The sequence below is a fragment of the Aphidius gifuensis genome, linkage group LG1, assembly GCF_014905175.1.
Source record: "Aphidius gifuensis isolate YNYX2018 linkage group LG1, ASM1490517v1, whole genome shotgun sequence".
Classification (NCBI taxonomy): domain Eukaryota; kingdom Metazoa; phylum Arthropoda; class Insecta; order Hymenoptera; family Braconidae; genus Aphidius; species Aphidius gifuensis.
The window spans coordinates 1,556,097-1,567,030 of NC_057788.1; the positions used below are offsets into that span (position 1 = coordinate 1,556,097).

The following is a 10,934-nucleotide window of genomic DNA, read 5'->3' on the forward strand; positions in this document are numbered from 1 at the left end:
ATTATGGTATATATTTTCTTTTGTTCTTGATGATATGTATTTTTCGTTTCTTTTAATTTTATTATCGGTAACGCTATTGGCACTCAATACGGGGGAATTTACGGGGACATTTATACAGGTTACGAGAAAATTTACGGTAAACATAGCCACCGTTCTATGTGTAGGACTGATTATATTGTATGTGAAACCCGTAAATGTCCCCGTATTTCCCGTAAATTTCCCCGTATGAGTGCCAATAACGATTTCGTTTTATTATTTGCTTAACAAATATTATATATGTATAAAATTAAAAATTATATTATAGTCATAACTTTACAAAATAAAAAACTGTTCAATCTGAGTCAAATGAATGTTTTCAATCAATTGATTTATTTATCAAATAATAACATTCAATTTATCAAATAAACCAATATCATATGAAGTATGTCCAATAATCTGTATTCTAAAAAATTTATTAATAAATTCCATATAATTAATACATAAAGTAATAACACAATACATGAAACATGAAAATTATTTTAAAAAATATAAATATTGTTACTGTTTTATTAATCTACTAGTATTGATAAATAAACAGTTGTGATTACTTCGTATTTTTAAATTAATGTTATGTCAAATTATTTAGTATTTTTTACAATTTTTTTCGTAGCAGGCAGTTCTGCAGAATAATCCAAAGTAATTTTTTTTATTCTCCGAATTTTTAAATGTACATTTTTAAATTTTAAAAATTTTAAAAATGTCGTCGATGATAGAGAGTGGAGTCAATAATTATCCAGGTGTAATTTAGTGTTTTTTTGGTGGTTATTTATTCGGAAATTATTGTTGATTTGTCGGCGTGACTTGAGCTAGTTTGCAGCACTTACACCGCTTTCAAAGTGAAGTTAGCGTCAACAATGACTACCTGGTAGCCACACCCTATCGATTAGGTGAGTCATATGATCGATCATTGATGATCCAAGCACATCCGAAACCGCCATTGCATTCTATCACGCAATGTGTAAGTATCAACTAGTCATTGGTAAATTTATTTAGTCAAAAGTGAGAAGCCATTGTCGACGTGGCTTCGATTGCCACATATTTTCTGCTGAAAATAAACCCTCATTATTTGTAAGTATCATTTATTAAAATGTATAAATAAAATAATTAAATTATTGCACATTAATTGTACATATTAAAAAGTTAATTGTGTTTGAAATATTTTTAAATTTAATCATGCACGTGTTGATAATTGCTGATTTTTTTTTTTTTTTTGTTGAAATGTTAATTTATTATTTTATTATTTACTTGGATCATTAAACTGAATTAAATATGTTTAAATAATTTATAAAGTTCATCATAAGCGTATTTATAATGGTTGCATTTCGCATAATATTTTACGTCAAATGCAATAATTGAGCCATCATTTCTGTGTTGATGAAACTGTTAATTATAATTTTAGAGAAATGATTTATTGTCTTGATATAAATAATTAATTGAATTTTGTTTATTGGTTTGATTCTCAGTTAATTGATGCATCATTGTGGTAATTATATTTGGGGATGTGATGACGTGGTCACCATTGTAACCAGGTGATGTCACAGCCGGAAGCCATTGTCGACGCGTGGTTCTTGCAATTGGGCGTTTCCATTTGAACGGGAATGTTCATCATCAATAATGACCAGTAAGTATACGTAATTAAAATATCATTTATAATTTTATTAATTTTTTATTTATTGAGAAACTTATTTAAATTTTTATTTAAAATTTTATGTTGATTATAAATGTGCTTCCAATTATTGATTTATTATTTTTTTTAAATTTTTAAATTGAACTCTAATTCAAGAAAAATAATTTATTGTTTTAAAATAAGTAACTAATTTGTGTATTGGTTTAATTTTCAGTTCACATTTGTGCGTAATTATGGTGATTATGTTCGTCGAAGCAATGACGTGTACACTATTGTTATCAAGGTTCATCACTGCAGCCGGAAGACATTGTCAACGTGGCAATTGGGCGTTTCCATTTGTTGAAAGTTTGCCTTAAAAAATGCATAATTATTAATTAATAATTCCCAGTAAGTACAACAATAAAATATATTTATTAATTTATTAATTATTTATTTATTCAAAAATTGATTAAAAGTTTATAAATTTTTTAAAATAATTTTATAATGATCATAAACGCATTTGCAATTATTAATTATTTGTTTTTTTAAATTTTTTTGATTAAATTGTAAATTAATTTTTAAAAAATCATTTATCGTTTCAAAATAAATAATTAATTTAATTTAAAATTGAATTACAGTTCATTATTGGATCATTATGCTGATTATTTTTGGGAAAGTGATGGACAGGACAACATTTCACATCATCTGTTGATTCAAATGGACCACACTGGAAAAAATTTTTAGCTGTGGTAACGAGGATTTAGCCTGCTGGAAGATTAATCCATTTGGTTCGATATTCTAGCACGCTTGAGTAACCAGGATTGCCATCGAACTCATTAGATTCACATGTGCACACAAAATGTATCGTGTAGTAAGTAAAAAAGATTATTCTTTATCACGCGATACAGATTATGTGAATCTAATGAGCTAGATAGCTGTCCTGGTTACCCAGCTCGCTAGAATAACTTACCAATTGGTTTGATCTTTCAGCAGGTGAAATTCTCGTTACTACTGCTTAAAATTTTTTTCAGTGCAACTACATTATAATATGAAGAACTGAATTATGATTTTCATTTAATACTACTGTCAATTTTCTGTAAGTTTAAAGATACTAGCGAAGAAAGAAGTTTAAATAGCTACGGCTGCAGCTTGTGAAAGATATATTAAATGTTTTGAGTTTGCAAACACGCGTGTGATGTAACTGAAACGGTATGGTTTATTAGTTTATTATCTTGTATGAAATTAATTGACATGGTTATTATTACATACAAGTTCTTAAAAAATCTCGAATAATATTCGTAAAGTTTTATAAAAAGATGTAGGAAAAAAAAGTTGGTAGGGTAGCTAAATGTACCTATGAGCTATGACAGCCAAAAAAAAGAAGAAGAAGAAGAAGAAGAAGAGAAGGCTAAGGAAAATAACAAGTAAATTTAGCTAAGAACAAGACATAGCTAAGGTAGATAATGTGATCTCAATTATTTCTACATCACTCATTATAAAGTCAAATTTATATTTAATTTATTCATTGGACCAAAAAAGTGTTTCTATGTATGAATAGGCATCTGTATAAATTGATCTTTATGATGAGTGACATAGAAATTGAAATTATATTAGCTATCTTAGCTGTATCTTTCCTTATAGCTACATCTGTTTTTTTTTTTACTCAGCTTTCTCTTCTTCTTTTTATCTTAGCTTTCGTAACTCACATTAACTCACAATTTTAATCAAAAAGTTCATAGATTTTTCAAGTATATTTTAAACGTTCATGCCATGTCGTAAATTAGTATTTAATTAAGTAATGATGATAAATTTTGTATATTCAAATACAGAAAAAATTCATACTGAATAGATAAATAATGTTAATAATAATAATATCAACTTTTATTTTCTCATAAATATCATAGTCAAAAGTAAATTTTTAAATTCATGAGAGGAATGGAGACTAAAACCGAACTTATTGTAAATGAACATTTGCTCGTACATTTAGTAAAAATGAATAAAAATGCTACACTGGCCGAAGATCACGAGGATGACACATCACGTAATATTGTCGTGAATTGTGATCTATCAATAGTATACTACTACTATACTATAAATTGTGGCACTTATCTTGAAAATTATATTGACTATATTTGTACTTTACTGTTGTTTTAATTTGATACTTTGCTATTATCAACAGCTTCAATAACATCATTAATTTTGAAATTTTGTTTCTATGTGCATGAGTGAAATCATTGTTATGATTTGCAGTTGTTGTTTAAATTCATTATTATTATAATTTTTTTTTTACATGAATCATTATTATACTTTTTTGTTTAATTCCAATTTTAATATATATGTCGTTTGCTGTTTAAAAATATTATAAATTATTTTGTGATGATAGTTTATAATATTTTTAGACAGCAAATGACATATATATTAAATTTAGAATTAAAAAAAATAATATAATAATGATGAATTTAAAAAACAGTCTTGATGAATAATAATAGTTTTTCCATTTTTTAAAAAAATCTTAATTCAATTTTAATAATAATGTCATGTGACTCATTCAAAAAAAAAAATAATAAAAGTTGTTATTGTTATTATAAATATTGTTAGTCGATAACGAAACGAAAGAAACGTTATAAGTTCCCAAGCAATGCATTGGACTGATAAAACATTTAGCTAATCCAAAGTTAAAAATTTCGAATTTTTTTTCTTAAGCTGTTTCATAGGTATTTTTGATTTTAATTAGATAACGTTATTTATTGAAAATACACAACTATTCGAGCACTCATTGAACATTCATATTCGTTTGATCACAATTTCTTTTTATCATAATATTTTTTCTTAATTCACAATTTTTCAAACACTAAATAAATTCAAAAATATTTAGATATACCAAATAAATAATTTTTAATTTATTCAGTGTTTGAAAAATTGTTGAATTTAATTTTAAAAGAAATGTGTTTATAAAAGTGTTTGAAAAAGTGTTTACAAATGTGTTGAACAAAGTGTTTAAAAAGGTGTTAAAAGTGAATGTTAATTAACACTTTTTTCAAGATTTTTTTAAACACTTTATCTATCTCTTTTTTGAACAAATTGTAGTTTATCATAATTTACATTATTATGGAACACGTGAGATGTTAAATCTTGATCAATTAAACCGTGGTATTAATTTAGTATTTACTCGGGCATAATATGAAGATGCTTAGCATATAATTTTTCCGATAATCCGGTTCTCTACAGAGCACGGAAGCCTGAATTTGTTATCACACATATTAACTAACGTGTGAACACCTAAAATACACGTAAAATATTTTAATTAAAAATGTATCTTTTCGATTGCATCCAGATTGACATGTTTACATTCACATTTGTATGTTGACATGTCAATTTAAATATTTGCATGTTAGTGCATATGTATGTTAGCAGTTACAGGCTCCCGTGGTGCTCCGATAATGGATATGTATATAAACGTATATAATATATATATATGTATAAATGTATATAAACGGTCGAAAAACAATGGCCCAGGGGGTAACCATGGGGTACCACGGAACTGAATTCACCTAGGTCCTTTAGTATTTCTTCCAATTTTTTTATAGATCAGTGTTACATTAATCTTCATTATGCTCGAGTATACATATATAGATTGGAATTGATTTTTTATTCCTGCTGTCATAATAGTAAAAAACTTTTACTATGAAATGATTTGAACACACTGAAAAAAATTTTTTAATTTGATTTTTTTTCAGTAAAAATTATTATACTGAAAGTAATGAAAATATTTCATCGACTTCGTTTTTGCCAACAATAATGAATTTTCAATAATTATTTTTCAATTTGATTACTATTATCATTTTAAAAATAAATCAATTTATTTATAAAATAATAATTGAAATTTAATTGAGATATAATTATTGGATATTTGTTATTGTTTATTGTGTTTATTTCACAATTTTTGATAGTAATTTTTTTAAATTCATCGATACGGATTCAAAATAAAAATATATTATAATTTATTCGTATCGATGATTTTAAAAAAGTCACTATCGGTGATTTTTTCGCTTTTTTGCGATTCAAAAATTAAGGTGCAGTCGTACTTTTTTTAATTTTAGACTTAAATATACAAGTCATTATAAATTTTATGTATATTGTAATAATTTTAAGAGAAAAAAAATGTTTATGATCAATAAATTATTTTAAAAAATATTTATTTTCTTTTCTTGTATTTATTTTTATCCTTTAATTAACAATATTTTTTTCATTTTTAATAATTTAATAATTTCAACTTAGATATCCTCAATTTTATTAAAATATTTATTAATTTTGTTTCTTTGGGTTTGATAACTTTTTATGTCTTTTTTCTTAGCAATTTTTTCTAATTATCCTAAATTAAATAAATAAAAATATATTGTGCAATATTCAAATAATAAAAAAAAATGGTGGAATAACGTTCGTCAGCGCTATTACCGGCAATCACTGCAACTTGAAGAAAAAAAAAAATAAATAAAAAAAGAGAAAGTGAGAGAGGAAAGCAGAGAGGATTGAGAAAAAAATAATTACTCATAATTGCTCATAATTTTTCTTAGTGATCTCACAAAGTTATATCCACAAATAATAATAAAAAATAAATATAAAAAAGAAATTAACAACAAACATTAACAAAAGAGAAAAAAGTGGTATGAATTCTCGAAATTGGCGTGTTGGTTTCATTGTAATTTCAATCAAGTACAGCATTATAAGTTACATTGGCTGGTGCTATTATAAAAAAAATAATAAAATCAATCCAAAACCTTCATCTGACAGTTTAAAAAATTTTCCCAAATAAAGCAAGGTGAAATTTAAAAAACAAACATTATTTTTGTGTTTTATACTCAATTTTGTTGACTAAAAAATTAATCATTTAATCCAAAAAAATAAGTTCATTGTAGTGACAATTACTGGTTCATTTAGAGGTGATCATTTTATTAATACATAATATTATTTATAATTATTTATAAAATAATAATAATAATAATAATAATAATCCTCGAAATAATAATAATAAGTTAAAATGTTCTGATACTGCGTCGTAGAATCACAGAAGAGATATATCCAGATAACAAATATAAAAAACTAATTTCCAATGATGATAAATTAATTTTTTTGTAAGTTTATTTAATTACTAATTAATATATAAAATTTATATTTAGAAAAATAAGGTTTTTCTATATTTAAAATTAATTTTTGTCCTCATTTTTGCTCATTTTTTTCGAGACAATATTGTAAATAATAAAAAAGAGAGAGAGAGAGTTAAGGACACTCGTTTGACAGATTTACAAAAGGTCGTATTGTATCGATTTTTCATTGTCAGACAAAAACACTTTACTCAATTTTCGCATTACATTAATTAACTATAAATAACAAAAAAAAAAAAAAATTGAGTACTCTATTTTTTTTCTATTGATAATTAAAGTTAATTAAAGAATTTTATTTTCACAACAATTAAACACAACATAAATTTAGGTTATGTTTACTGTTATTATTTATCTGTCAAAATAATGAAAAAAAAAAACAACAATAACAAAATTAAAAAAGCTTCATTCATAATAATTTTTGAATAATAAATAATAATACAAAATTAATTATAAAAAATTTTAAATTTTGTTTCAGTTTAAATTAAAAAATATAATATATTAAAATGTTTGGTGGTATTGAACAAGCAGTTTCTGAGCCTTGGAGAAAATTTCTTGATTTTGGTTCAACAATTGATCCAAATATCACATCAAGCATGTCTGAAAATGAGCACATTTGTAAATTAATATTATACAAAGAAATTCAAGGTTCCAGGTAATTAAAAATACTATAATAATTTAATAAAAATTTCTAATAATTAATAATTAATATTGTTGAATTTTAGAATACGTATATGGGATGTAGCAATACTCATACCAAATTTAATATTTTTATTATTTATATTAATACGATTTAATCGTGCAAGATTGAAATTACGTGCAACAAGTAGTCCAATTTTTTTGGCATTTTATGGACTAGTAATATGCAATGTTTTGATATCAGTTGTAAGGTGTGCTGTATCAATGAGTGTAAATGCAGCTGATGATATTGGTGAAAAAGTTGATAAAGTAATGTGGGTTACTGTTAGATTTTTTTTACTAGCAACTGAAATGAGTGTTGTTATATTTGGTCTTGCATTTGGTAAGTAAAATTATTTTTAACAATTTAAATTTATTAATAATAATAATTTTTATTGATGATTTTTTTCATAGGACATTTGGATAGTCGTTCAAGTATAAAAAGAGTATTATTTGCTACGTCATTTATATCATTGGCATTCACAATAACACAAGGAACACTTGAACTTGTTTTACCAGATGATACATTTAGAATTCCAAGTCGTGATTTTTATGTATTTGGACATGGTGGAATGATGTTTTGGTTTTGTAGTAGTATTGTTTTTACACTTATTTATTTTTTTATACTTATTTTACCGTGGACTAGATTACGTGATAGACTTAATTTACCAAGTAAGTTTATGTTTATTAAATTTTACATGAAAATCAAAAAACTATTATTAAAATTATCTGTTTCTTTTTTTTATTATTTAGCTAGAAAAAGTTTCTACTTTTATGCTGGTACTTTGGCTATGTTGAATTTGGTACAATCAATTGGAGCTGGATTATTAAATTACACACAAAATCCAATTGGTTTGTGTGTTGTTGATTTAACAGCTGCTATTTATTTGACATTTTTTACTCCACTTGTTTATCATACATTTCTATCTGAATTTTTTGGGTAAGTTTATTTTTTTTTCTATTAATTAATAATTACTAATTTATCATGATAAATTTCGTATTAAATATCATTTAAAAAACACAAAATTAATAGACAAGAAAAGACAAGTTTGTACATGTTGTTATTATTTTTTTTCAATAGAAAAATACACGTATCTATTAAATATTTAAAATAGAATAAAAAATACAAATTAATATAATAATTATTGTTATATTTTTCAGAGTATCACAACCAACAATAATGTTTTCTTATAAAGCTCAAGTTGATGATACAATGGAAGAAGACACAGTGTCATTGCCACATCAACAAAGTTTTTCATCATTAAAAACCGACAGTGACTACATTTATCAGGTCCATACACCGTCAATACATATGCCCCTTTATGAATCATTAACAACAAAACAATCATCATCATCATCATCTAAAAAACGTAATTCCCTATACTCTCTCTCATCTAAAAATGATAAAAAATTACCAAGTACAAGTCATTACAGTTCACAATCAACATTATACAATAATCAAAATGATGAATTAATGAAAATTAAAAATAGCACACCAGAATTATCCGGTGATAATAGTACAAATGATAGTATAAGTAATTTAATGCTATCACCAAGTACAGCTAGTAATTTTATTTATACACCAAATGATAATGATAGTAATGCAAATTTATTTACTGAATCACGTAAACAAAGTATTGATTATGATGATATTGATACTGTTGATTCAAGTCAATCAATAATATCTAAAATTGATAATAAATCATTATTAACAATAAATACAGCATCAACAAGTAGCACATTACCACCACTTGAAAATAGCTTGACAAATATACTTGATAATGATAAAAATATTATATACAATAAAAATTTACCATCAAATTATTCAGTTAAATCACTTGATTTTGATATTGGAACTGATAAAATTCATGATAAATTTGATAATAATATATCGAGTCGTTCAAATTATGATTTTAATGATAAAAAAAATTATAAAGATGAGAGAGAGGAATCTGGTGGTGGTTTAGGTGATTATTTACAATCACTTAAATCACCAAAATATCAAAGTCCAATTAAAGATACAAAAAATTCATAAATTCATTTATTTATTTATTTTAATTTATTAACTGGAAAAAAAATTCATCAAGTCACAAATACATGTAGCTAAAATGTATTACAATTTATTTGAAACGAAAAAAAATCAATTGAAATTTGCACAAATTTTGTAAATATTTTTAAAAATTTCAAATTTAATTTTTGTACATATTTGCGATAATAATTTTAGCACAGTCTCTCTATAAAAAGGAAAAAAAATTCTTATATAATTCTTACATAATAACATGTAACTCTGAGAATTATTATTATTTTTTTTTTCTATTATTTAAAAAAAAAAAAAATAAGACATTTAAAGTATAAATTAACGAGCTTTAATTTCATATATAAATTGTAAATATATTAGCATGCCTAGTGGCTTTTTATTAAATGTATTTCACTTAGTTTTTTTTTTTCAAAATTTATTTACACAGGTGATTTTAATTATACGTAAAATTATTTATAACTGCTTTGAATATTTTTTTTTTTTTTTTCTATCAATGGAAATTATTCGGGGTGATAGAAAAATAACCGAGAGATATTATTTAAATACACAAAATATTATATACTTGAGTTTAAATTGTAGTTTATTTATTTATTTATAATTTTTTTTTATTTGCAAATTAATCTGGGTGAATGCACTACGTACATCATTGCACATGTTTTATACTGCACTTGACGTAAAACATCAGTTTCAAGTATTTATTTATTTTTCATCTTAAATATTTATTTTAAAATAAAAAAATAATAATAATTTCATTTTTAAATGTTTATTTAATATATCTATGCGTGGTTTTATATATTTTCATTGCATGTTTTTAATTAAAATTTATAAATAACAATTATAAAAATTAAAATGAAAAAAAAAATATATATGAAACTTTGAGATGAATATCGAGGGTAACTGTTATTATTAATTATTTAAATAATAATTATTATTTAAAAAATAATAATTTAAATAAAAATCGAAAAGCAGAATATTTTTTTTTTTTTTTTACAGAGCCACAGTGTTTATGACTCAACACAATTCGACTCTCATGCAACACCAGTCAACCCGCTTTATGCGGCATCACTACAAAGTCCAGATAGCATTACTGGTTACAGTATAGACAGTCAAGATGTACATCAGGTCAATGGCTATCAACAATGAATAATTTATAAATTCTATTTGCATTAATTCAAATTAAAAAAAAAAAGCTATTCCATCAAATTTAAGTAATGACGAAAAAATAAGTTTTAATTTACAAAAAAAATTCATTTAAACAGTTTATAATTTATTTGTTTGTTAATATTTATTTTCTAGTCATTTGAATAGTACATCGCTCAAAATTTACTTATTGAATTTTTAAATTTATAAAAAATTCAGTTGAATATTCAGGCAGTCGATAGGCTGTGAATTGTGAAGAGTCAATTCTCTTGAA

General features: G+C 24.0%; 1 protein-coding gene and 1 long non-coding RNA gene across 4 annotated transcripts; both read left to right on the forward strand.

Moving 5' to 3' along the window:
• The first annotated feature begins 997 nt into the window (after window positions 1–997).
• On the forward strand, window positions 998–2,011 carry LOC122860813. Its single transcript, XR_006374452.1, has 3 exons — window positions 998–1,107; window positions 1,503–1,660; window positions 1,881–2,011. It is a non-coding gene; the product is annotated as an uncharacterized LOC122860813 (long non-coding RNA).
• Window positions 2,012–6,141: 4,130 nt separating this feature from the next.
• LOC122860809 (transmembrane protein adipocyte-associated 1 homolog) lies at window positions 6,142–10,413 on the forward strand. 3 transcript variants are annotated; one of them, XM_044164805.1, is made up of 7 exons: window positions 6,166–6,585; window positions 6,706–6,777; window positions 7,283–7,459; window positions 7,530–7,825; window positions 7,897–8,154; window positions 8,236–8,422; window positions 8,644–10,413. In XM_044164805.1, exons 3-7 carry the CDS (start codon window positions 7,311–7,313, stop codon window positions 9,515–9,517), a joined length of 1,764 nt encoding a protein of 587 aa, XP_044020740.1. In that variant the 5' UTR covers window positions 6,166–6,585; window positions 6,706–6,777; window positions 7,283–7,310; the 3' UTR covers window positions 9,518–10,413. The 3 variants fall into 3 exon arrangements, with proteins under 3 accessions (XP_044020739.1, XP_044020738.1, XP_044020740.1); XM_044164804.1 differs by lacking the exon at window positions 6,706–6,777 and having other exon boundaries at window positions 6,142–6,464; XM_044164803.1 differs by lacking the exon at window positions 6,706–6,777 and having other exon boundaries at window positions 6,146–6,585.
• Window positions 10,414–10,934: the final 521 nt, after the last annotated feature.